This window comes from Salvelinus alpinus, chromosome 3 (assembly GCF_045679555.1).
Source record: "Salvelinus alpinus chromosome 3, SLU_Salpinus.1, whole genome shotgun sequence".
Lineage (NCBI taxonomy): Eukaryota > Metazoa > Chordata > Actinopteri > Salmoniformes > Salmonidae > Salvelinus > Salvelinus alpinus.
Window position 1 is genome coordinate 30,891,499 of NC_092088.1, and position 27,998 is coordinate 30,919,496.

Consider the following 27,998-nt stretch of genomic DNA (forward strand, 5'->3'; position numbering starts at 1 on the left):
CTAATTAAATCACATCTACACAAGTGCCAAGGGGTTGATTTGGGAATAAGTGATAGATGAGCAAATTAAAACTTGATGCACTCTATGTATGCATGCATACAGTAATTGACACACGGTCACAAACAAACTATTATAAGGCTTGATGCATATGTTTTCTTTTAAACACCATATGTGTGTTCTGAATAAAAATAGCCCTGACTTCAACTATTTCATAGGCAGTACATTAGTGTACAGTACAAGTGGCAAGATACATACTCTTGATAACTTCAATGTGTACAGTACACATGCCAAACGTCCCGACCATACATGTATATCAACCAAAAACAAATTATTGCTGTACAAGCACTTATTTTATTCTCAGCCTTGAATTAATTTTCCTTCGGTGTCCCCTGACATTTTTATGACACATTTTATGCTCCTTTTCCTCTGCCAATGTCTCTCACCACCCCTCTCCTCTCCTTCATCCCCCCCCTCCTCCCCTCTTCAGCCAGGCTGGGTCCTCTCAGCTGTTGTATGGCCTGCCTGACCTCTGAGATTTGGGGGCTGTGAAAAGGGTCGGCCTGTCAGTGTCTCCCTCAGGGTAGCGCAGTGACATTTAACTCAATATCCTTGCTCGCTCGCTCTCTCTCTCTCTCTCTCTCTCTTTCTCTCTCTCTCTCTCCCCCTCCCTCCCTCACTCTTGCTGATCTCTGTCTATGGGTGCAGTGTCAGTCAGTACCCTCTGTGCTGCCTGTGATAACTTGGGGTGGTGTAACCCAGGCACCCCGGGACACCCACAACACCCCTTCCTGCCACTCCAACAGCGGCACTAACGTGCCACACCGTCATGCCAGCCTGAAGGATCGCCATGTGCTGCCTTAGCCCCCCACCCTCGGATCCTATATGCGTCCCGGTTCTGTGCGAGTGATAACTATCGCAGTGTTGCAGCTGTGTGGGTAGCTAACTTACGAAACATGAACGCAGCCTGTTCCTGCTGACTTGCACAGTTAAACTTCCAGTAACTCAAAATGTCAGAGCTAAGGAGACGCAAGTAACTCAGCTAACATATGGAATTGTTTGAAGATGGTCATACCATGGATCATTTAGCTATTTGATTTGGAATTTTAGGACCCCTTTAGGTATTAAAAAAAGTTGAATTATATAGAATTTGGCATTTACTACTATAGCCCTTAGAAACACATTGAATAACACATTCATAAATGGCAAAAAAGACAGTCCAAAAATGTATCATAAGGAATAAGGTTTTGAAGTGTCTGTCCTATATCTAGGAAATATATGAAAGCACAGAAAAATGTTGCTTTTTTTTGGGACACACAACCCCTTATTTTTGTTGGCACAAAACTACCTCCATACTTCCATTAGTTTGTATGGGTTACCTTCAGAAGAGTCCCGTGACACTTGTGGGGGTCTTTGAGCAAAACTGAGAACACCATAGAGTGATCATAATAGTTTGGACGCTACAGACATTTTCAGGATGTCTCACGGTCTGACAAACACCCCTGTAGCTCAGCCACCTTCCACCGCAGATGCGGAAGGCCGACATAGGCGGATGCGGTAGAATGAGACGCAGCCAAAACTGATATCGCTAGCTTAAACTGACGGGTGCGTCAATAGACTCTTAAGGACTTTTAAACTAACACTGCCACCAACCACTAATGTCGGCATTGAAATTGGCATGAAATATTTTCATGCTAATTGGGGAACATTAACGTACGTTGATAATTGGTAATAAAATGCTAATATTACAGTGGCTAACAAACCAACTGCTTTCAAGGTAAGGAAACAAATACAATTTGTAATTTGGCTGAACTATTCCTTAAACTTTGAGATAACAAGTACATTTGGTCTTTCTTCATAAACTCAAATATTTACTGGGTGTTTACCAAAGGTAGCTGTCTGCTTCATGGATCCTGTTCGTGAGATACCACCCTTGGCCAAGTCACTGATAAGTTCATACAGTAACATAACTCAATATGTATTGAAAACAAATAGGGACAAAAATCTTGTTTACAACATTGGACAATTCAAAAATACTTCAGAGCCTATCCACAGAGAAAGGAATGTGTATAGCTTTAACTCTGGTCAAGTTCTGTAGTTAGCGTAACGTTAATTAGCTATCGTACAGAGCAAATGCCTTCTGTGCAGGCCTTAAGACCTTTTTGTTCTGCAAATTCAGTGTGAGCAATGAAAGAACATCGATAAAAACATGAATGTTGCTGTGTTGAGGTATTGACAGTGCTGCGTTAATTAGTAGTACACTGTCTAGGCTATAGGTAAAGTAGCTATAGCGTTGGTATAAGCGGGGTACTTGTTACAGCATTAGATACAGTAAGAATAGAAGTGGCAGCTGAGTCTCTATGTAGTCAGAATGACTCACTGGGTATAAATAGCCCAGGTGACACCATGCAACTGGGCATAGCACCCAGTTGCATATTATTTCAGAATGCAGTTCCATAAGGTTTAGTTCCATAAGTCATACTTTTATGCATTAGTGGGGACCTTTAGATGTCGGGGCCATTTTAGGACTTTTCCCTGCATCATGCTGGGGCCTTTACTTGTCGTAAAGGGCATTCAGCAGTACATGGTTGTTCACACCATTCCTTTCACTTAGGGATATCCCACGCACAAGACTCATGGGAGCCGACAGGAAAACGAGCCCTGTTGGATGGGAGCAAAAGAGGCCTCCTTGTTTCTGACATAGTGTCATTAGTTTTGCAAGCTTGTCTGATTTGAATAGGCATTTGCATTTGACTTGTCCATTCATAGCGCAATAAGTGTGGTAGCAATTGAGGTAACTACATGACCAAAAGTATGTGGACAGCTGCTTGTCGAACATATCATTCCAAAATCATGGGAATTAATATGGAGTTGGTCCCCCTTTTGCTGCTATAATAGCCTCCACTCTTCTAGGAAGGCTTTCCACTAGAGGTTGGAATGTTGCTGCTGGGAACTTGCTTCCCTTCAGCCACAAGAGCATTAGTGAGGTCAGGCGCTGATATTGGGCGATTAGGCCTGGCTCGCAGTCTGCTTCCAATTCATCCCAAAGATGTTCGATGGGGTTGAGGTCAGGGCTCTGTGCAGGCCAGTCAAGTTATTCCACACCGGTCTCGACAAACCATTTCTGTATGGACCTCGCTTTGTGCACGGGGGTATTGTCATGCTGAAACAGGAAAGGGCATTTTCCAAACTGTTGCCACAAAGTTGGAAGCATAGAATAATCTAGAATGTCATTGTATGCTGTAGCATTAAGATTTCCCTTCACTGGAACTAAGGGGCCTTGCCCAAACCATGAAAAACAGCCCCAGACAATTATTCCTCCTCCTCCCAACTTTACAGATGGCACTATGCATTCGGGCAGGTAGCGTCCTCCTGGCATCTGCCAAACACAGATTCGTCCGTCGACTGCCAGATGGTGAAGCGCGATTCATCACTCCAGAGAACACGTTTCCACTGCTTCAATGGGGGAGAGCTTTACACCACTCCAGCCGAGGCATGGTGATCTTAGGCTTGTGTACGGCTACTCGGCCATGGAAACCCATTTCATAAAGCCCCCGACAAACAGTTATTGTGCTGACGTTGTTTCCAGAGGCAGTTTTAAACTCGATAGTGAGTGTTGCAACCGAGGAAAAATTATTTTTGCACGCTTCAGCGGTCTCTTTCAGTGAGCTTGAGTGGCCTATCACTTTGCGGCTCAGCTGTTGTTGCTCCTAGACGTTTCTCCTTCACAATAACAGCACTTACAGGTGACCGGGGCAGCTCTAGCAGGATAGTACATATGGGATCATGTAGTCGCCCAAAAAGTTAAACAAATAAAAAATATATTTTATATTTGAGATCCTATAAAGTAGCCACCCTTTGACTTGATGACAGCTTTACACACTCTTGACATTCTCTCAACCAGTTTCATGAGGTAGTCACCTGGAATGGACTTCAATTAATACGTGTGCCTTGTTAAAAGTTCATTTGTGGGATTTATTTTCTTCTTAATGTGTTTGAGCCAACCAGTTGTGTTGTGACAAGGTAGGGGTGGTACACAGAAGATATCCCTATTTGGTAAAAGACCAAGTTCATATTATGGCAAGAACAGCTCAAATAAGCAAAGCATCATTACTTTAAGACATGAAGGTCAGTCAATCCAGAAAATTTCAAGAACATTGAAAGTGTCTTCAAGTGCAGTCGCAAAAACCATCAAGCGCTATGATGAAACTGGCTCTCATGAGGACCGCCACAGGAAAGGAAGACACAGAATCGCCTCTGCTGAAGAGAATAAGTTCATTAGAGTTACCAGCCTCAGAAATTGCAGCCCAAATAAATGCAGACACATCTCAACATCAACTGTTTAGAGAAGACTGCGTGATGATGGTCGAACTGCTGCAAAGAAACCACTACTAAAGGACACCAATAAGAAAAGACTTGCTTGGGCAAAGAAACACGAGCAATGTAAATTAGACCGGTGGAAATCTGTCCTTTGGTCTGATGAATCAAAATGTGCGATTTTTGGTTCCAAACGCTGTCTTTGTGAGACGCAGAGTAGGTGAACGGATGATCTCCGCATGTGTGGTTCCCACCGTGAAGCATGAAGGAGGAGGTGTGATGGTGTGGGGGTGCTTTGTTGGTGACACTGTGATTTATTTAGAATTGAAGGCACACTTAACCAGCATGGCTACCACAGTATTCTGCAGCGATACGCCATCCCATCTGGTTTGCACTTAGTGGGACTATCATTTGTTTTTCAACAGGTCAATGACCCAACACACCTCCAGGCTGTGTAAGGGCTATTTGACTAAGGAGAGTGATGGAGTGCTGCATCAGATGGAAAATAATTCCAGGTGAAGCTGGTTGAGAGAATGCCAAGAGTGTGCAAAGCTGTCATCAAGGCAGTGGGGTGGTTACTTTGAAGAATCTAAAATCTATTTTGATTTGTTTAACACTTTTTTGGCTGTGTCATTTCATAATTTTGATGTCTTCACTATTATTCTACAATGTAGAAAATAGTAAAAAATTAAGAAAAACCCTTGAATGAGTAGGTGCGTCCAAACTTTTGACTGATACTGTACAGTGGGGAGAACAAGTATTTGATACACTGCCGATTTTGCAGGTTTTCCTACTTACAAAGCATGTAGAGGTCTGTAATTTTTTATCATAGGTACACTTCAACTATGAGAGACGGAATCTAAAACAAAAATCCAGAAAATCACATTGTATGATTTTTAAGTAATTAATTTGCATTTTATTGCATGACATAAGTATTTGATACATCAGAAAAGCAGAACTTAATATTTGGTACAGAAACCTTTGTTTGCAATTACAGAGATCATACGTTTCCTGTAGTTCTTGACTAGGTTTGCACACACTGCAGCAGGGATTTTGGCCCACTCCTCCCTACAGATCTTCTCCAGATCCTTCAGGTTTCGGGGCTGTCGCTGGGCAATACGGACTTTCAGCTCCCTCCAAAGATTTTCTATTGGGTTCAGGTCTGGAGACTGGCTAGGCCACTCCAGGACCTTGAGATGCTTCTTACGGAGCCACTCCTTAGTTGCCATGGCTGTGTGCTTCGTGTCGTTGTCATGCTGGAAGACCCAGCCACGACCCATCTTCAATGCTCTTACTGAGGGAAGGAGGTTGTTGGCCAAGATCTCGCGATACATGGCCCCATCCATCCTCCCCTCAATACGGTGCAGTCGTCCTGTCCCCTTTGCAGAAAAGCATCCCCAAAGAATGATGTTTCCACCTCCATGCTTCACGGTTGGGATGGTGTTCTTGGGGTTGTACTCATACTTCTTCTTCCTCCAAACACGGCGAGTGGAGTTAGACCAAAAAGCTCTATTTTTGTCTCATCAGACCACATGACCTTCTCCCATTCCTCCTCTGGATCATCCAGATGGTCATTGGCAAACTTCAGACAGGCCTGGACATGCACTGGCTTAAGCAGGGGGACCTTGCGTGCGCTGCAGGATTTTAATTTATGACGGCGTAGTGTTACTAATGGTTTTCTTTGAGACTGTGGTCCCAGCTCTCTTCAGGTCATTGACCAGGTCCTGCCGTGTAGTTCTGGGCTGATCCCTCACCTTCCTCATGATCATTGATGCCCCACGAGGTGAAATCTTGCATGGAGCCCCAGACCGAGGGTGATTGACCGTCATCTTGAACTTCTTCCATTTTCTAATAATTGCGCCAACAGTTGTTTCCTTCTCACCAAGCTGCTTGCCTATTGTCCTGTAGCCCATCCCAGCCTTGTGCAGGTCTACAATTTTATCCCTGATGTCCTTACACAGCTCTCTGGTCTTGGCCATTGTGGAGAGGTTGGAATCTGTTTGATTGAGTGTGTGGACAGGTGTCTTTTATACAGGTAACGAGTTCAAACAGGTGCAGTTAATACAGGTAATGAGTGGAGAACAGGAGGGCTTCTTAAAGAAAAACTAACAGGTCTGTGAGAGCCGGAATTCTTACTGGTTGGTAGGTGATCAAATACTTATGTCATGCAATAAAATGCAAATTAATTATTTAAAAATCATACAATGTGATTTTCTGGATTTTTGTTTTAGATTCCGTCTCTCACAGTTGAAGTGTACCTATGATAAAAATTACCGACCTCTACATGCTTTGTAAGTAGGAAAACCTGCAAAATCGGCAGTGTATCAAATACTTGTTCTCCCCACTGTATGTGCATTCGTAACCTACTCTCTTCAACTTCTTTCTTCAAATGACTATCTGTAATTGAAAATGGCACATGCTAGGGAATGACGCTGCAGGAATTGATGTGGCCAAGAATAGAAAAGTACAGTACAGGGAAATTATAGTACAGGGAAAGGTTTGAGTTGACATCCCATTTTTCACAGAGCAATGGTCATAGAGCATGGTCATATGTTGCATTTTTAGGTCTAAACTTAACACACTGCTATTTCCTTCACCCTTCACCTTATTGGGGTTGTGAAAGGAAGGCATATTGATGGACAGAGCGCCTTGAAGGACGAGTGTTGATGACAGCAAGACGAATGAAAACAGAGACTGGGAGATACAGAAGAGAAATGTGATATTTTTTATATATATATAGAATGGAGTGTGAAAGAGTGGTCCACATTTTTTAGCACGAGTCCACCCAGCAACATGGGATCAATATTATTGAATTACTTAAATGACATTTGCACCTCGTCATTTATTTGTTGCAGAAGCTTCATGCAGGGTTATAGCAAGCGAAAAGTCCAATTCTGCAGCATCAAGTAATGCGTTCCGTTGTTCATTAATGAGTTAATAGTTTTACTTGAGATTCTGTCGTAAGCCATTCATTGACAATAACCTTACTGGGGTGCTTAACCAATGAGAAACGTTTACCATATGAAAGTCCAATGACCCCTCAAGTAACTACATTCTACCTCAGCCCACTTCAGTGTGGCAACTCAGAGCGCCACCCTATGGACAGCAAATAGACAACACCTAGTTGGTTGATATGTGACTAAGCTATTGGAAGGTATTTCAGGACGACATGTGAACACGCAGCACCATGCTTCTCTCATTTGAAGTGCAGAGAATTACAGCCCCAAAGTTGACTGTCTTAAAAAGGTCTCTGACCGAAAATTCGACACAATAAAAAAATACATGTAGAGGTAATGTGTGCAGTTCTTTAAAAAAAATATATAACTCAACTGGATTTCATAACAAAAGCACTAGTCCATGTCAGTTTCAAAATCAACTTAGGTTGGTATAGAATGAGGATTAAGAAATGGGATTTAAATTATGAAGCCCCCAGAAGGGTTTGCCGACATGAAATATTTGAGCCAGGAAGCCATAGTACAAAAAAAGAAAGAGGATAGGGGTATCATTCCTTTTTATATGACAACAAACTGCAGTGGTTAGCAATGATAATAGACAAGCAATGAAAGAAGAACTTCATTCAGATTCTTGCTTTATTGGTCAACTTGATGAGACTACAAAACGAATTCACAAAAAATCTCTTTCAAGTAATCAAATCTGTACAAACCTAAATTGTGTGGTTTTTACAGCTCTGGCTCGTATGAATCTGTGAAAAGGGTCATTGTATGTGTGTGCGAGTGGAGGGCATGCTTGCTTTCCTTTGAGACAATTGACACATTTAACCTCTCCTGCTCGAGGATATTGAAATGTCTTTCTTGAAGCGGGAGTAGTCACACGGCACATACACATCGGTTTGATATTTTACAGTACAGGGGACAGGGAAAAAGAAACTAATCCCCTTTGCACAAACACACCATCTGTTTGCACGAGTTTGCTGCTAAATTCATCTGGTCAGCTGTCTCCACTGTCTTCCGAACCCAGCTTTTTCCAGTCACAATTACTGTACAGAACGACACTGTGGTTCCATCCTTTCAATGGGGCAAAGTGGTAAGAGAAGGGGATAGTACAAATCTCTCAAATTTTCGCACATAATGCACACACACGCACACACTTTTTAATGCTCGCTCGCAGACTGAAACACACGCATTCCATGTCTCGTTCTCTCAAACACCCACTCATAAACAATTCATAGCATTACATGTTTTTCTTACGATTAAAAAAAGGAAAAAGCCCTGGGTACTGGTTTGATTTCTGGCTGTTTGGTGAAAGAGAGGAAAGAGAGGTAGAGAGGGCAGGCATGGTGGGAGTGCAGGTGGAGGCTGAAGGAGGGGCGAGTCATTTCACTTCTTGGCTTTCCTGGGGGGGGTGACAGGACGTCCGGAGCCCATGCCCCCTCCACCCCCATAGAACAGCTTCTTGTCTGCAGGCTTGAGGATCTGGGAAGGATTGAGAACAAACAAATAAGAGACTTGCATTCAAAATCAAGAAAACCCTATAATAAATGCCAACTATATAATACTATAAAACATTAGTGCAGTTTTAAAATAGTACTTTATTGATCCCAAAAGGGGAAATTTGTTTACACCAGCTAATACAGACAAGTACCATTACAGCCAAAACAAAGGACACGCAGACAACAACGTCCTCAACACATTACTAAAACGTAAAGATTAGAAAGTTATTTTAGTGATATCCCTTTACCTGGAAGGAGCACATGAGGGTCTCGTCCACGCTCATCATGGCTCCGGCGTTGTCAAACTCGCCGCAGTAGTTGGGGGCCGAGAACAGTGTCACTAGCTGCCTCTTCGCAAAGAACTCGTAGCCATCCTCAACCACCTGAGGAACGAAGTAGGGCTGTGTTTAGTAGGCACGAAACGGTATGAAATGGAGTGAAATGAGGAGGTACAATCTGAATTTGACCAATAAATGCTAGTTTGTTTTCCATTGCAAAACCGACCCCGGTTTGTAATGGGTTAACAATGATGTGATTTTAAGGAACCAAGGTAGCTTTGTCCTTCCTCCTTTAGCTATGTAACACTGTGGATAAGTGTGCAAGGAATTCTAGGCTTATTCACTTTCAAACCACATAGAGCCTGTACTAGAGGGAAGTAATTTATTCATATCACAAACAAAACCACTAAACTGGTTGAAGGCCGGGCCGGGTAGTAAAGGCCGGGCCAGGTAGTAAACCTACTGTTGTGTCAAAGGTGTAAGATTAGTATTTTTTAGAAACAGTACTACGGTATTGTAAAATGTTAGTATCATAAGCATCATGACGTTTTGGTACTGTAATATTACCGTGGTACTGGTATACCGTGCAACACTAATTATAAGTAAAGTTTATGATATGATCAGTGAATGCATAATGTAGTTATTTTGTTAGATATTTCTCCCCATTAGCTGAAATCGTATTTTTTCAAAGCCATTTTAGCTGTCACTAATTGTTCGGTCCTAATCTAGCATAGAATCATGGGAATTTGTTGCGCTGAGGTTGCCTCCCTTTCAAGGCATGTGTTGCTAGGCAACCCATCTGGACTTGCCTGAGCAGGCCTGCTCCCCCAGCGGCTAAAGCCAGGGTGAGAAACTAGCGCTATGAAACAAAATAAATACTTCACTCTGAACTACAAAACTTCGACTAGGATTCATGATAGTGTTAAACTTAGCAAAGAAAATAAACATTAAAACGTGATGTGGTTTTATTGGGAATTGCAGCTGTTGTTGGTAAGTAATGAATCCTGCAAGCTTCTAAAATGACTTAATCTTAATTTAAGGACGCATTTTTTCAAGACTTTTTTTAACTCTTATTTTACCAGGTAAGTTGACTGGGAACACATTCTCATTTACAGCAGCAACCAGGGGAATAATTACAGAGGAGAGGAGATGAATGAGTCAATTGTAAACTAGGGATGATTAGGTGACCGTGATGGTATGAAGGACAGATTTGGAATTTTGCCAGGACACCGGGGTTAACACCCCTACTCTTACGACAAGTGCCATGGGATATTTAATGACCACAGAGAGTCAGGACACCCGTTTAACGTCCCTTCCGAAAGACGGCACCCAACACAGGGCAATGTCCTCAATCACTGCCCTGGGGCATTGGGATATATTTTTTAGACCAGAGGAAAGGGTGCCTCCTACTGGTCCTCCAACACCACTTCCAGCAGCATCTGGTCTCCCATCCAGAGACCAAACCTGCTTAGCTTCAGAAACAAGCCAGCAGTGGGATGCAGGGTGGTATTCTGCTGTCATTCTAACAGGTCACCAAATAGGAATCTGTTCTTAATTGACTTACCTGTATAAATAAAGGTTAAAAAACTATATACCTGCTGGGATCTTTCTGCTCCCTAAACCCTACCTCTTCCCCCTCGGTAGTCACTGACCTGGTGGGCCCTGCAGATGAGGTCCATGTCGTGCTTGTGGAGGAACTTGGTGACCACGTCGGCGCCAAAGGTGAAGGAGACGCCACGGTCATTCTCTCCCCAGCCCAGCACATCCTTGTCCGGGTCTGCCCACAGCAGGTCGCATAGCAGGCCCTGGTCGGGCACGTCCGTGGGTCGCATAACCCGCCGCACCTGCTCCATAGACTGGAGATCAGGGGACAGGCCTGGGGGATGGGAGGAGTTACATTTTTTTTATGAGGTATAGTCTGTCGCACGAGAGATAGCTTGGGTGCAAAGGTTGTATATATTTTTTTATATGGCTTTTCAATTACAACCACCTAAAAGATAATTAAAAAGAATACCGTTTACGATAATGGAACTCATCTCGGTGATTTACACTTCTCAGTCTGCCTAAAGCTCATCGGTCATGGTCAGAATGACAAAACCTACAGCATACATCCCAGCCTGGCCCTATCCAAAATATGTACATTTTCTCTCTCTCAGCTGAGTTTTTCCTTTCACTCATTCTATGCAGTTGATATTCTACAGTTGCAATGGGAGTCTACATGGCACATTATGGCAAGGACACAAGGGTGTTTCAAAATCAACAGCAAATGTGTGCAGAGGAGCCATTTGATAAATACTACAACTTCATACCTCCATGACAACAAAATATCTTCTCGTCGACGATGGCCGCCACAGGCAGGCAGTTGAAGCAGTCGGTGAAGGTCTTCCACAGCTTGATATTGTACCGCCTCTTACCTACAAGGGGAAATATCTAAATTAATCTAGGGCCTATTCAGTAAAATGAACAGTTCAGAATGTTGGGAATTGCAACGTAATGAAGAGAGATGACGATGCCCAATTCTTCATGACATAAAATAATTACTGTTATACAAAATGCATTTCTATCTGATCTTCAAAGCTAATAAACCTGGTCTTTGCTTTGCCCCGAAAATCACTCACATAAATTTTTGCATTCTTATTTTGCGTTTCACATAACACATGCTCTGTAAGCAACAAATCAAAATTGTTTGTCGAACTTTTTAAAAAATGTCAAAGTTTCTCACAAAAACTCAAGAGTTCAGCTTGTTTGCTCAACTTAATTTAATAATGTTTTATTTGACCAGTCATGTTGAATTAAAGTCATTATGGCATTGGGTGCATACGAGTTCAGAATGTTAATGCATTTATTCTATATACTGAAGATATGGGGCGACTTGAGATCCGTGTGGCAACATCCGATGCCTAACCGTGAAAATTCAAGTTAAGTGTATGGAGAATAGAGTTGGGCAGCATCCAGATTTTCATATTGTCATACTGTCTTTCTCTCATCCCGGGATTTACGTTATTATCAGCTTAGTACACAAAGAAAAGCCCAGGAATTGCAAAGACTGGCCATCCAGCTCATAAAGATATATATATATATATATATGTATATTAGGTAGGAGCTACCTAATGTCATTTTTGGTGAGTTTGGAACTTTACAAGCAAATGTGAACGAGAGACAATGTGCAAATGAACACATTTTTGACGCATGCTTGTCTGGAGGAAGAACAGTACAGTACTGGCTCTGGAACAGCATGTGTACACAGTGTCTGTGTGACGTCGCTAGGGCAATGGGCCTGACTGCTCTACTTGGAGAAGATGGGGGAGGCGGCCACGGGCTGAGAAGAAACGCAAGGAAAATCAAGAGAGCAGTGGCAGCTGCACAGATAACTCATCCAAAGGGCTTTTGACTTCTCAAACACGGCCCAAAGCTAATACAATATGATGCATTGTAATCTTATTAATTCAGCCACTTAGATAACTAGCAAGTTAAACTTAGGTGTCGCGTTAACACAAAATTCTTTGTTTTCCACATAGGAAAAAATATCAAATTAATAAGAAATATTTTGCGGCTTTTTGTAAACGCAGATCTAAAATGCTTCTTATTGTAATTTCTGCTCTGCATCAATTTTGTCCTTCAGTTGCCCTTCTCTACTCGGATGAGTATTCAAGAACGAGCGTTCTATCAGTAAACAGCGCTCTGACTGATGTGTAGCTACTTTTTTTGGTGTAGCCAGCCTACTTTTCTCCAGTAAAATGCTAGATTAACTTTAAGCAAAAAATTAGGAAAGGTAGCTGGTTACATTCTTTCTATGATAAACATTAGAAATGTTATTATTATTATTTTTTCACCTTTATTTAACCAGGTAGGCTAGTTGAGAACAAGTTCTCATTGCAACTGCGACCTGGCCAAGATAAAGCAAAGCAGTTCCACACATACAACACAGAGTTACACATGGAATAAACAAACATACAATCAATAATACAGTAGAAAAAAATCTATATACAGCATGTGCAAAAAAACACTTGACTTTCAATATAAAACGCGACCCCTGTCCATACGCAGTCAGTCAGTCGACCTCTCTCAACCTCTCTCAACCTTGGAATGCTCGGCTATGAAAAGTCTGACCGGTTGCACCCTCTATTACCACTGTTTATATTATTTGACCCTGCTGGTTATCTATGAATGTTGAACAGCTTGAAAAATTCTGGCCTTTATGGCCATGTACTCTTATAATCTCCAACCAGTTCGGATTTAAGTATAACTTTTGTATCACTGACGCCTTTAGTGAGAGGTCTAATTCTTTATTACTTTATAATTTCTTCCCTCCGATTTCATATTCATTATATAAATAGGCCCATGTGCACCTTCATCAGATGAACTGCAACATGTCGGCTAAAGAGATTTAATTCATGAATGCATGTGAAAGTTTTTAATATTGTGATCTGTTATCCAACGATGATTATCATCATCATTATTATTATTAACCCTGCATTATAATTATATAAAAGCCCCTTATATAGATATTCTGTGTTTTTATTTACAGTAGGGCTGTACAGCTGGAGGCATTTTGTTTTTCCACAAGCGTGGTTTTAGAGTAATTAAGCATCGAATACATTGCAAGTTTGCCCATTTTGGTCTTTAGGCTACACTTTACAATAGGACAAATCATTGAATTTGATAAAATACCGTTTTAAAATGTATATGTTTATTATGTAGTCTTGCTTGTCTCAGAGCAGCGCGAAACGCGGCTGAAATAGTTGATCACACGCGGGTAAGGCTATTGCTTCAAATCCTATTATAACAATTGGATCACTTTGGGTGTTCCAGTAAGCAACAAGTTGCATTAGCCTACTTTATTCCAATATTTCTGTCATTCAGTGATATTTATTCCAATAGTAATTTGTTATGGATCCATCCAGATGTGGTTAGAAAAGAATGCATTTGATGGACTCGGTAAGAGCCAATTGTCTTGTCCCATCGCTGCAACTCCTGTACGGCCTCGGGAGAGGCGAAGGTCGCGAGCCGTGCGTCCTCCGAAACACAACCCCGCCAAGCAGCACTGCTTCTTGACACAATGCATGCTTAACCCAGAAGCCAGCCACACCAATGTGTCAGATGAAACACGTCAACCTGGTGACCGTATCAGAGTGCATGCGTCTGGCGTGCCACAGGAGTCGCTATAGCGCGATGGGACATGGACATCCGAGTCGGCCAACTAACACATTTGGGCCAGATAACTCACGCCGGAATCGGCCTGAGCTCAATCCCCGCATACTAGCCATTAGTAATATTGCCAGACTCGTACCACATGACGTCCGCCGAGTCTGACTCTCAGCCGAGTGCCCTGACTCTCAGCCGGAATCGGCCCAGATCCACTGTGCTAGCTGGGGATGGACTCACTGATGGTTGAAGATGATGAGCGATTGGCAAAAGCATCGCTCTAATCACAGTCAGAAGACAGTTGAAGAAACTTGAGTGGACATATGGAAAGGCTCTGTAAGACATTTTATTTAAACACATTTTTCTCTCTCACTTTTTCCCCCCATAACATTAACCATGTGTTTGTTCTCTTGTTTTGTACTGTTCTGTAGTTGAAGCAATGATTCGTTTGACAAACAAAGAAGTTTGCGTAGTGCAGGCCAAGGCATGGATCAAAGCTGGCGAGACATTCAATGACATCATTAATAGATATGCTGGACCCTATGTTAGAGAGTTTTTTGGGGGGACCACATTGTGTCTATTGTCCTGCTACTAGCCCTTGTGAAAACATGTTTTCAAATGTTTTTGAAGAGACGGTGCTATACATTTAAATTTATCACAATTTTCTTTAACCAATTTTGATCTTTAATGCAGGGCCGACAGACAAGCTCCTTACTTTTTCTTCTTTTTTTTTTTTTTACTGAAATTGCAACCAACTTTTTTGACTTGTTTAAAAAATAACTACATTTTGGAGATGATTTCGTTTCAAATAACTGAAAGTGAGCGATTGTAATCTGAGTAAAAGGAAAAATGCCATTCTTGAACATGGGGTGAGACATTGTTATTAATTAGTAAATAAAGCCAGTTTGTTACTTAGAATGATTTATTTCTGTTTTTAAGAGGGAGAGAAACCAAAAGCACACCGTGCCTATTTTCTTGAAAATCACCAGTCCACATGTCAAGTGAAATTCCCCCATTGTATTTACCCAAGTTCTCTCTTAACTCCAGGACCACCTGATGCAGGACTCTAGCGGCAGAGGAGAGACTCAGACTGAAAACGCCTCCATTAAGTGCAATGACAGAATGCCACCATCTACCACAAACGGTCACAGCATAAACTTGTAACTTTTAAAGGAAGAACCACTGTATTTACAAACACGTGAATGGCTCAACTGTTCATAATGTAAGTTAATATGACAGGTGAAATGACGAAAGCGATATGCTTTATCCCCTAATGCATTGCACAAGTTGACTGCAGGTATTTCCTTAAAAAGTAGCTACAAATATAACCATTTCTGGAAAAACTTCAAATAAATAACTTCAATGGTACAATTTTTTTTATAAAAACACCCCGTGGCTATTTCCAAATACGGTATACCACCCAAGCCTGATGGAGAAGTCAGAATACCGCTCATACTGTAGTGCTTACAATTATCTCTGTGTACTCACATTATTTTTTATATGCATTTACTGTGTGTGTGTGTGCCCATGACTGTTATGCTCAGTTATGAAGCCTCACGTGGATGCAGGTGCTCTATCGTGTTTTTTTCATGTCTGTCTGTGTTATGCATCTGTCCAAGCCCCAACAACTCACACTCATCGTAGAAGCCGTATATTCTGTTGATGGAGGCACACTCGTGGTTGCCCCTCAGCAGAAAGAAGTTCTCTGGGTATTTGACCTTGTAGGCCAGCAGCAGGCAGATTGTCTCCAATGACTGCTTTCCTCGGTCCACATAGTCCCCCAAGAACAGGTAGTTGCTCTCCGGGGGAAAGCCTCCGTACTCAAATAGTCTCAGCAGGTCGTAGTACTGACCGTGGACGTCACCTGTGGGTGGGCAGAGTTGACCATGGTGTGTAAGGTCACAAGATACTAACAGGAAAATGTTTGTTCGGGTTGTTACTGTATTGATGTTTGTGTTCAAAACAGAGAGGGGATTATAAAATAGGCTGTTGGGCATCATCACCCACAATAAAATACTTCAGTTAAACTAGCTAGTAGGACTAGTATAATTTTTTTCAGTATTCATTGTTATGATTCCTTTCTGTCGAGTGTTGGTAAACAGATAGAGAATAGTTTTCCTAATTGCCTTAGTCTACATATGGTGCTGGTAGCACTTTACTTTTCTACACTTGCTTCCCTTATTGCTAAGGAGCATGTCTTCTGTTCCTGAGCCATCTCCTGTCTTTACACTTTGTATTGCTGATGTTAACGGTGATGATGATTAATCAATTTCCCTTCTTGGAACTAATAAAGTTCTACTACTTTGATGAACCACATTTGAGGCACCCGCTTCCCAACCCCAGAAGTGACAACTTGGCCTCACCACAAATCTTGAGTGGTGCCTCGAGTTCGAGCAGTATTGGCTGGCTGAGGAAGATCTCCCGGGACTTGAGGCAGAGGCCACGAATCTCGTTCTCCGCCAGCTGCACATTTTTGCCAGGTCGGGAGCCCTTCACTGTACAGGAGACAAGGACAAAGTGAATACTTGTTCATACACAACACTGTGCCTCATGTGGAGCGAGATAACTGTGTAGCTGTTTTCAACTGACTTTTCAGCAGCAGCGAATATCAAAGCAACTCAAAAAAATCTTAAAGGAATCGTATTTGAGTCAGAAAATATTCATATGATAGGTAAGATATACAAAACCTTGCAGAGAGCTTATCCAACTGACAGCTTCTTAGGGAAAAAAAGAAACTAGTGGACCCAATACTTAAAAATAACTGATATTGGCACAAGATGGGGGAAATTTGGAACATAACTAATAAAATTACAGTTAACAAAAATGTAGGCTTAATCCAGTACAAATGTATAGAATTTATTACACAAGACACAAAATTCACAAATTATATAGCACAACGACAGTCATGTCTTAAGTGTAAAACTAACAATGACTCAATAATCCATGCCTTCTGGGAATGCTATGAAGTCAAAAAGGTATGGGCGGAGTTAGAAAGTTGGCTGTCAGAAGTATTACAATGTAAATTTACCTTTAATCCTTCTGTCTGCATATTTCAAGACATGTCATGAGGGTGCAGTAATGTACCTGATGTGTTGGGTGATACTCTTCTCTTCAGTTATATTAAAAAAACGTATACTTAAACTGGAAATCAACCAATCCTCCATTGTTAAGACAATGGAAAAATCATATGATTCATTATCTAATTACTGAAAGAGCGTGGGCGACGGAGAAGACCAAAATGGTGCAATTTGTGGTGGAGAGTAGTGCAGGCACTGGGGATAGGGGTGAGAACTGTAGGTCTGTAAGTTGTCTGTTGTATGTTTTGTATTGTTTGAAAAAAATGTAATAATATTTAACAAAAAAATTAACTTCATTTGCGATCCGGCTTTCGAAAAATATGGCCCTTGTCTTCAATCAGTGAGAAGGAATCCTTCAAATAAAAGACACTTACTGTAGCAGTTTTCCCCAGATCCATACAGCTATAGGTAAAGAAGACACCTTCGTCCAATGAATTATACGTAATGTAACGGAACTGAGAGTCATGATCAAGGGCTAGCCAACTACCTATCCAGCTAGCCAGATAAAGGTGTCTGCATGCTAGGTTCGGTTTGCTCTTAGCACAACTCGACTATGTGAAGCTAACATAATGTATATAAACCCTGGAGTGCATATGCTATGTATAGGCCAACGAGAGGCAAAGAAGCCTCCAGTTGGCCATATTGGCACTACCGAGAAGAAGCGGAATAAATACACAATATTTTAATTCAATGTTTTGTCAGAGGACAAAAGTACATGTGTTAAAGTGTTTTTGAACATTTGAAGAACATTTGAACTTTAAAAAATATATATACTTTGAGGAAAATGTTGACATATTTTGTATGTTTATCTCACATAATAACATTTGTAAGTATGCATTAAGGTGTCTAGAATATAATAAATGTGGTAAAAACAAAAGTAGACATTAATAAAAGCATTACAATATCTTCCCAAATATATATCTTCCCAAATGGTGGGGCGTGGTAACTTCAAAACAGCGCCCCGTCAGGCTTCTATTGTATTGTAACGAAACAGGCAGGGAGCAGGCCTCGAACCCTCTAGCCCGAAGTCCAGCGCGCTATCGACTGTGCCCCAAAAGCATGCTCAAGCGGCAGTCGATATCCGCGCTTATAAACCAAGGGTCGTTACAGTATAAGTAATTTGCTCGAACAGACGAAAAATAAAAAAATCGCCGAACACCAAAAATAACATAAACGTCACAAAATGTCGTCATAATATATGCGCGACCTGTTTCGACTGGGAAGCATACGGTGAGCTTAGTTGTTGATGCTAGCTAGCATGTGAAGTTGCTAGTTCACCACATAAAAAATGTGGGGGAAAAAGAGCTGTTCTTACCTTCCAGAAGTCGCTGTATGATGGAGTCGATGTTTAATTTATCGGCTTCTGCCATAATATTCCTGTGATAATTTTTCCGTTTAAAATAATTAAAAAAATGTAGCAGGCTTGTTAACTAGGTGAGCTAGTTTAATCAGCTAACGTTAGCCCGCTAACCTTGCGCCAGATAATACATCAATAGTTGAAGTTGGGGGTGAAATTTTAATGGATTTCCCCGAAGAATATTTCAACAAAACGCTTTAATTATCGACTTTTCATACCGGTTTAGATTTCACCGAGTTATATTTCAATATGTTTCACCTTCAACTGGATAGCACCCAGCCCTCAACAAAAGGACCGCTGAGAAGCAAGCAAGAATAACTAAGTACTTCCGGGTCACGATTTTTTTTGAACGCTTCAAAATAGGAGCTCTATCCTGAACACGTTGTAAATGAATAATTAGAGTGACACTTGTGGAAAATGTGCACAAATAGCGTTCTGTTATATACAAGTTATGATACAAAGAATTAGATCAACAATGTTTTGTCTGTACACAATTTACTGTACATTGTTGCAGCAATGAGCACTTCTAGTTTCCAAATCCAGAGTTAACACTCCCACCAGCGTTGCTGCTAATTTTGATGCAATCAGTTTAAATCCATTCCGTTTTTCAAATTGTTCGAACATATTGAACCATTCACTATTTCCTGTACATTGCGTCGCAGTGAAAGGGGTGTCCATTATACTCAGGGCCCTTAAAGTGGAACTGACGGTGTTTTAACTACTCTGCAGATATTCAACAAACACAATCATGTCAGTCAAAAATATTAAATTCCAAGTTTATGCTACAAAAGCAACTTCATAAGAGGTTTTAAAAATAGGTACTATTTGACTCAAAATTCCATGACGTACAGTAAGGCATTGTTGGCAGAATAGATGGATGCAGTTCAATGCATGATTCATATAGTTCATTACATTTCTTGGAAGTACAAAATATATTAACCCAAAATATAACCCATCCACCACCCCTCTTCGGAGGACACATCTTTTTTAGCTTTTCTGCTACATATATTACAGTGCCTTCGGAAAGTATTCAGATCCGTTGACTTTTTCCACATTTTGTTACGTTACAACCTTACTCTAAAATTGATTAAATCGTTTCCCCCCTCATCAATCTACACACAATACCCCATAAAGACAAAGCAAAAACAGTTTGAATTTTTTTAGAATACATTTTTTTAAATTCAGACCCTTTACTCAGTACTTTGTTGAAGCAATTTTGGCAGTGATTACAGCATTGATTCTTCCTCAAGCTTGGCACACCTGTATTAGGGGAGTTTATCCCATTCTCTGCAAATCCTCTAAAGCTCTGTCAGGTTGGATGGTGAGTGTTGCTGCACAGCTATTTTCAGGTCTCTCCAGAGATGTTCGATCGGGTTCAAGTCCAGGCTCTGGCTGGGCCACTCAAGGACATTCAGAGACTTGTCCCGAAGCCACTCCTGCATTGTCTTGGCTGTGTGCTTAGGGTCCTTGTCCTGTTGGAAGGTGAACCTTCGCCCCAGTCTGAGGTCCTGAGCGCTCTGGAGCAGGTTTTCATCAAGGATCTCTGTACTTTGCTCCGTTCATCTTTGCCTCGATCCTCACTAGTCTCCCAGTCCTTGCCTCTTAAAAACTTCCCCACAGCATGATGCTGCTGCCAGGTTTCCTCCAGGCGTGACTCTTTGCATTCAGGCCAAAGAGTTCAATGTTGGTTTCATCAGACCAGAGAATCTTGTTTCTCATGGTCTGAGAGTCTTGAGGTGCCTTTTGGCAACTCCAAGCGGGCTGTCATGTGCCTTTTACTGAGGAATGGCTTCCGTCTGGCCACTCTACCATAAAGGCCTGATTGGTGGAATGCTGCAGAGATGGTTGTCCTTCTGGAAGGTTCTCCACAGAAGAACTCTAGAGCTCTGTCAGAGTGACCATCAGGCTCTTTGTCACCTCCCTGACCAAGGCCCTTTTCCCCCGATTGCTCAGATTGGCCGGGCGGCCAGCTCTAGGAAGAGTCTCGGTAGTTCCATACGTCTTCCATTTAAGAATGATGGAGGCCACTGTGTTCTTGGGGACCTTCAATGCTGCAGAAATGTTTTGGTACCCTTCCCCAGATCTGTGCCTTGACACAATTCTGTCTTGGAGCTCTACAAACAAATCCTTCAACCTCATGACTTGGTTTTTGCTCTGACGTGCACTGTCAACTGTGAGACCTTAAATAGACAGGTGTGTGCCTTTCCAAATCATGTCCAATCAATTGAATTTACCACAGGTGAACTCCAATCAAGTTGTAGAAACATCTCAATGATGATCAATGGAAACAGGATGCACGTAAGCTCAATTTCTAGTCTCATAGCAAAGAGTCTGAAAACGTATATAAATAAGGTATTTCTGTTTTTAATATTTTAGACATTAGGGAAAAAAGCTAAAAACCTGTTTTCGCTTTATCATTATTGTTACGAATCCCGCCGAAAATGGTGCCTCTTCCCGTTCGGGCGGCGCTCGGCGGTCGTCGTCTCCGGCCTACTAGCTGCCACAGATCCCCTTTTCTGTTTCATTTAGTTTTGTCTGATTTGTTGCACCTGTTTTGTGTTTAGGTTTATTGTGGGCTATTTAAACCCAGTTGGCCCGCCGACTTTTGTGCGGGCTTGTTTTTCTGTTTGTGGTGTCGTATTTTTCTTGTGGTGTCTGTTCCATGTGGATTTTGTCCTGTTTGTTTTGGACTGTACTTGACGCGCCCTTGGATGTGTGGCATAGCCGTCTCGTTATATATCTTTTTGGAATATTAAATCCACTTGCTACTCACTACCCTGCTCTCTGCGCCTGACTCCTTCATCACCACTATTGGAATTGTGACAATTATGAGGTATTGTGTGTAGATTGATGATAATATATATTTTTAAATACATTTCAGAATAAGGCTGCAACGTAACAAAATGTGGAAAAAGGGAAGGGGTCTGAATACTTTCCAAATGCACTGTATATTTTCGAAGAAGTCATTATTTGGCCCATACCTGTTAATTAGCCAGATATGTTTTTGGTCCAATAGTACAGTTTGCACAATCGTATCAAAATTGTTGTTAATTAATATAATCACCCCTTTTGAGTTTCTTTGCCTATGAAAAATATATATTCTTTCTCTTTTAGCCAGGTAAAAATTTATATATTTTTGTGATCTGTTAAGCCATAACAGTTGTAACTGGCTATATTTATTTTCCCACCACAACCAATGTTTGTAAACTTATTTGACCTTTTCTGCTGCTTTTGAGACACGGTTCGATCCCTCCTTGGGGCACTTACTGTTGAGTAAATAAAACGCTAAACAATCACAAAACAGCAACTATTTATCACTATGTATTAATGATAGAATTGTGTGTTATTGATGATAAACCTTTATACTGCACTCTTCCTCCCCTCCATTTCCATCTCTCTATTTTTCAGCTCCAGATGACAAACTCCAAGGGAGTGTGTGTGCATGTTTTATTTTCATTTTCCTTGTCAGCCACCATCTCTCCTAACCATGACCTCTCCACCAACTGTGAGTAAGCACAACTGCACATGTTCGTTGTGGGAAATGGATAACACAATCTGTAGGCCTAAATATCTCCAATCCTAAAATAAAATGGAGCATACATATAACAAGTAGTTACAATATATTGACATACTCATGTGTGTGAGAGTGTGTTTTATTTCTTGTTAGCCACCCATCTCTGAGGTCTGGTACTCCTTCCAGGTCATCTCTCTCTCTCCATTCCTTGGCCTTGGTTGCCTGACCCTGAATTTAATCGCTACATACATGTATTGTGGAGAACAAAAGATGTGGATGGGTAGCCAGGGAATGGCTTTGGTACATAAAAAAATACTTTTTTTGCAGGACAATAAACATATTAGCCTGCCACTCCTGGGAACCCTTTTCACATGTGTGCTGTTGAGGCCCTGTTTCAGCTCCAGATGACAAAAACCTGCACACACTCCCAGAGAGTTGCAGGTCTGCCGACTTCCTTTTGGTCATTCATTTTAATCAGAGAAATATCTGATAAACCAAACTGTTGCTTTAACTGTGAATGTATTTTATTGCACACAATCCTCAAATAAAATGGGGCATACATAAAATAAACAATGTGTTAACATTGGGTCTAATGTGTGTGTGTGTGTGAGAGGGAGGCCTGTTTTTCAACTCAGAAAAATTACACAATAGTCTTATACAATATTAACAGTCACACTTTTATTGGATAGATATTTAGAGTAATTATGTAGATATCGATAATGGATATGTAGATATCTCCAATCCTAAAATAAAATGGAGCATACATAAAATAAACAAGTAATTACAATTTATTTACATTGGGGATAATGTGTGTGTGACAGTGTGTGTGTGTGTGCATGTTGTTTAATTTTTCCTTGTCAACCACCCATCTCTGCTTTTGTCAGTCTTGATAGCCTCACCCAGAAGTGCATACACTGGGCCTGTCGGGCAGTGGTGGAGTGCATGGCAGATCTGAAAGAGAGATGCACAAAGTGACAGTAAGTAATCAGCTCAACAACATGTTTGTGTGCACATCTGTTGGTGTGAGTGAGCATATGTGTATGTAATATAATTCTGAATAACCTGTATCCATCTGGGAATCCTCAAAAGTTTCTCCATCCACGGCCAGTGTAGTAGGAACTGGTGCAGCCGGTAAATTAAATACCACAGCAGAGGACTGCTGTGACTGCAGCTGAACTGCTGGGGGTGGCAGATCTAAAAGAGAGAGGCACAATTTTCTTAACTGACAATAATCATACAACTAAATAGACTGAATGAGTGTAAGGCCTAGATTCAATCAGATCAAGTGTTACCCGGCGAAAGCCGACACCCGCATATCTGATGTTTTGGCGGTGTCTGAGGTGTAACTGTGTTGGATCTGTCAAATCGGTAAGCAGCAGCTCTTGATCATTGTCACAAAACCACACCCGTCCTAATCGTGTTACAAGTTCAAAACGAGAAAGTGTAGGTTATATAGAAATAATGACGCTCAAATTCAAAATCATTTAAACTAAATAATGAGGATTTCTATAAGGCCAAATCAAGGTGTAGATTACATCTCAAATTCCAGTGTTATAACTTTGTAACAGGGCTGCATGAGCTTTGTTAATGCGACTCCGTACAGCACGCACATAATGTGTTGTGAATGTATTGTAATGTATTTAAAGTTGTATAATTGCCTGAATTTTGCTGGACCCGAAGAAGAGTAACTGCTGTCTTGGCAGCAGCTAATGGGGATCCATAAAAAATACAATACAACAAATGAATTACGTGTGTGTGTATATCTGGCAACCCACGCAGCAGACTTCATTTTCCCAACTGCTCATTGTACTTGCCCTTGCAATCTGATGTGTGTGTGTGTGTGTTCTGACCACATCCTTGTAGTAGGACATTCAGTGATTAGTAATTTTTTCGAAAGCTATCAACAGTGTATAGTAAAAAGGATATCAAATATTCAGATCTGGACTGACAAGTAGGCTAAATCATGTGAAGTTACAAACCTCTAGGGCTTAGTCTACACAAGTTAAATAAAGGTTGCAGGACATGAGCTCTAGGACCATGCCTCAGGACTACCTGGCTTTTCCTGTCTCCAGTCCACCTGGTCGTGCTGCTGATCCAGTCTCTGCTGTTTCTGTCTGCAGCTATGGAAGCCAGACCTGCTCAAGGCTCACCGGAGGTACTACCTTGTCCCAGACCCGCTGTTTGATCCTGTCTCTTTCTACCGTACCTACTGTCTCAACCTCTAAATGCTCAGCTATGAAGAGCCAACTGGCGTTTACTCCTGAGGTGCTGAACTATTGCACCCTCTATAACCCTCTACTATTTGACACTGCTGGTCATCTATGAACATTTAAACGTCTTGAAGAATAATCTTGCCTAAATGGCTGTACTCTTTTATAATCTCCACCAGCACAGCCAGAAGAGGACTGGCCACCCCTCAGAGGCTGGTTCCTCTCTAGGTTTCTGCCTTTCTAGGGAGTTTTTCCTAGATACTGTGCTTCTATGTCTGCGTTGCTTTCTCTTTGGGGTTTTAGGCTGGGTATCTGTATAAGCTCTTTGTGACAACTGCTGATGTAAAAGGGGCTTTCTAAAATACATTTGATAGATTGCTTGTATTCATGTCTTAATATGACATAGATTCATCGTACATTTCCTCAATAGGAAGTTGTACCTTAAGCCAACACTTTCTCCTGGTCTTTCCTGCTGGGGACAGGGGGCTTCAGGTTTGGGAATGAAGGGCCTAGATAATTAGAATATTAACAATAATTAGTGTCCACATTTATGAATAAATGAAATTCAATATGGGTTAGCTGTGTATATCATCTGATTGAGAATTGCTGATGATATACTGTAACGCTATGTCTATTTTCTTTTGAAAATCTGCCACCAAACCACAATTCTATCTAGTGAGAGTGCACACAACCATTAGCTTATTTTACCCAGTCAAAAATAAAATTTTAAGGGACCCAACGAATAACAAAACAGTTGGAAGACTATTGATGCTGTATACTGTACCTGTAACGGTCGTCTGTTGAAGGTGTGGACCAAAGCGCAGCGTGGTAAGTGTTCATGCTTTTTATTGAAACTGAACACTAAGAACAAAATAATAAAGAGAATAAACAGAAAATAACTACCCACAAAAACCATGTGGGAAAGAGCTACGTAAGTATGGCTCTCAGAGACAACGATAGACAGCTGCCTCTGATTGAGAACCACACCCGGCCAAATACAAAGCAATACAAAACATAGAAAATGAACATAGAATGCCCACCCAAATCACACCCTGACCAAACCAAAATAGAGACATAAAAACACTCTACGGTTAGGGCGTGACAGTACCCTACCCCATCAACCAACTGCTAGCTGGTCACAAGGCTACGTTATCATTTAGTAATATTGTACCGTATTCTACTGCACCCCACATCAACCAACTTGCAATACTGTAACGTTACTGTAGTCTACTGTACATCACATTATTATCCACCTAACGTTAGCTAGCTAGTGATAGCTTAGCTAGCTAGCTCCAAAGAAACAATCAATGAATGACGACAGGCTTTTTAACAAAATATATCTAGCTTGTATGATTGCATGTAAAATAACTTTACAGATGATTACAAAGTTATAAAACAAAGTTGGCTAACCAGTATGGTGCTCTCTCTCGGGAACTAGAGTGAGGCATCCAGATAAGAGGTTGTTTCACTATATTGGTATCACCCCGCGGCGGAGGGATACATCCGAGTTGAGGATTTACTTCCGTGTACACATGTGTCACGGCTGGGGTCCGCTCCTATATATAGACCCCATGGCCGCAAACGTTCTCTTTCATTTTCTCGGCAGACGTCCGTATGGTTTGAGGTACAAGCTTTCTGAAGATCGCTTGATAAGTGTAATATCTTGCGTGGAAGTGTACTCTCTGGCTGTTTGCATCCTGAAACAGCTGGCCACATGGCCAGCCCCTCTTGATTGCTCCACTTGCTGTACACGGTTGATCTGTATCTTCTGCCAGTGGATTGTCGTGCTTGTGTACACTACGACTCCGTGTGCATTAATATATTGGTGGCTCCTGCCGACCAACAAACTGTAATTTACCTTACACAACTTGCCGACTGGCTTGTTCTATGTCTGTTGTGAATTGCTTAACATGCTGCTCCCCGGCTGTAGGTGCTGTTTCTTTCCCCTACAGAGTGAGTGTCGTGGAAAACTACGTTGAGACATTAACTTTGGGGTTCCTTAACGGGTGTTACTCCATATGGTGCTGTTTTTACTGCTTGATATTAACCTGGTTGGTAATATTGCAGTTGGTGTAAAACCAAAAAACAAATCCATTACTTGGTTGCTGTTTTTTTTGTCTGCCTGTTTTTCCCACAGGGGTCTTCCCCTGTGTTTGCAGAGGTACTGGGTAAATTATCCCTCACCGGGTTCCTATTCCTCCAAGGGGGTCACGACATAAGCTCTTCCAGGGTGTCGGGCCCCTGCTCTGTGGCATGGTTGGCTTGGTTTAGCTTATGGCTTCCCTTTGTGACAGGTGTGATGGTATCATCCGTCACCGCCATAGGGACATGCCTGGGAGACCCAGGTGCTCGGGGCGCCAGAGGAGAGGCGGGCCCCGGCAGGACCCCTGACACACCTCAGAGGGTGAGGGCTAGGGCCATTCCCCCCAGAAATGTCTGGGAACTTGCAAGTGCCTTGGTGGAAGAATGGGGTAACATCTCACAGCAAGAACTGGCAAATCTGGTGCAGTCCATGAGGAGATGCACTGCAGTACTTAATGCAGCTGGTGGCCACACCAGATACTGACTGTTACTTTTGATTTTGACCCCCCCACCCTTTGTTCAGGGACACATTATTCAATTTCTGTTAGTCACATGTCTGTGGAACTTTTTCAGTTTGTCTGTTGTTGAATCTTGTTATGTTCATACAAATATTTACACATGTTAAGTTTTGCTGAAAATAAATGCAGTTGATAGTGAGGATGTTTATTTTTTTTGCTGAGTTTAGCTCATAACCGTGGTTATGTTGAGCCATAATGACTTCGTAAGAAGTCAAATCGGACTGAAATAAATAAGACTGAACGTACATTTCTGTGACTAACTAGCTAACCTTAGCTCAGTGACCTGTGACGCACCGATTCCTGTTTACAGAATGTGCATCCCTCCCATGTCCTGCATGGAGAAGCGCCACTGAGTCAACGTGTGGCCAGAATTTTATATTACATCCGGGTTGGTTTACAAACCCCATTGACAATGCATGGGAAACTGTTTAGGGTCGTTTAGCTAAAGACCGCCCACTTCAGCTAGTTCCATTCTAAGGCGATTGTGTTTTTGTTTCAGTTTCACAACTTCCGGCAACACTAGCAAATTACATCAGAGCGGCGGCTAGCTAATAATAAAAAACATGCATCGTTAACACAAAAACAAAACATGGCTTACGTTTGGCAACACACACATGGATCTTCGGAGGTCGGATGGTATCACCGTATCCCATCCGTCCATGATTAATACTTACTTGACATGATAAAATGGCCTGAAGTTACGTATGGGGACATTTTTTATTACTTCGTGTTCTCCTTGGGAGTGGATGGTTCCACTATGAAAAATTACAAGAGTACAGAGGCATATCAGTAGGCTGGACACAACATTTTTAACAATGCTTTTTTTCTGATAACTAGTTCATTGCATCCACCCCGCCGTGGAGCCCAGTTTCATAATATTACCATCTGTCCCAACTGCTTGCCGTAGTTTTGAAGTAATTGTGAAAAAACAGCACTTATTAGGGCATTTTTCACCCTGCCAGCTCCTGTTAGTTCTATTGAGCACCGTGGCACCAACTCGCCTTCCGAACGTTCTATTCCCAAACTATTGTTCTACGTCACAATGCCTGCTTC

The 27,998-nt window shown here is 41.6% G+C and overlaps 1 protein-coding gene and 2 long non-coding RNA genes across 3 annotated transcripts; 1 reads left to right on the forward strand and 2 right to left on the reverse strand.

The window, feature by feature from the left end:
• Nucleotides 1-7,886: 7,886 nt before the first annotated feature.
• ppp1cab (protein phosphatase 1, catalytic subunit, alpha isozyme b) lies at nucleotides 7,887-18,977 on the reverse strand. Its single transcript, XM_071391035.1, has 7 exons — nucleotides 18,580-18,977; nucleotides 16,551-16,682; nucleotides 15,821-16,051; nucleotides 11,352-11,456; nucleotides 10,695-10,918; nucleotides 9,013-9,147; nucleotides 7,887-8,747 (listed from the first exon to the last, which is right to left on the reverse strand). Exons 1-7 carry the CDS (start codon nucleotides 18,632-18,634, stop codon nucleotides 8,652-8,654), a joined length of 978 nt encoding a protein of 325 aa, XP_071247136.1. The 5' UTR covers nucleotides 18,635-18,977; the 3' UTR covers nucleotides 7,887-8,651.
• Nucleotides 18,978-19,665: 688 nt separating this feature from the next.
• On the forward strand, nucleotides 19,666-22,718 carry LOC139569637 (uncharacterized). The gene is made up of 2 exons (XR_011673914.1): nucleotides 19,666-22,126; nucleotides 22,463-22,718. It is a non-coding gene; the product is annotated as an uncharacterized lncRNA (long non-coding RNA).
• Nucleotides 22,719-22,793: 75 nt separating this feature from the next.
• LOC139569636 (uncharacterized) lies at nucleotides 22,794-27,221 on the reverse strand. Its single transcript, XR_011673913.1, has 5 exons — nucleotides 25,756-27,221; nucleotides 25,130-25,206; nucleotides 24,786-24,854; nucleotides 23,198-23,329; nucleotides 22,794-23,086 (listed from the first exon to the last, which is right to left on the reverse strand). It is a non-coding gene; the product is annotated as an uncharacterized lncRNA (long non-coding RNA).
• Between the last annotated feature and the right edge of the window lie 777 nt (nucleotides 27,222-27,998).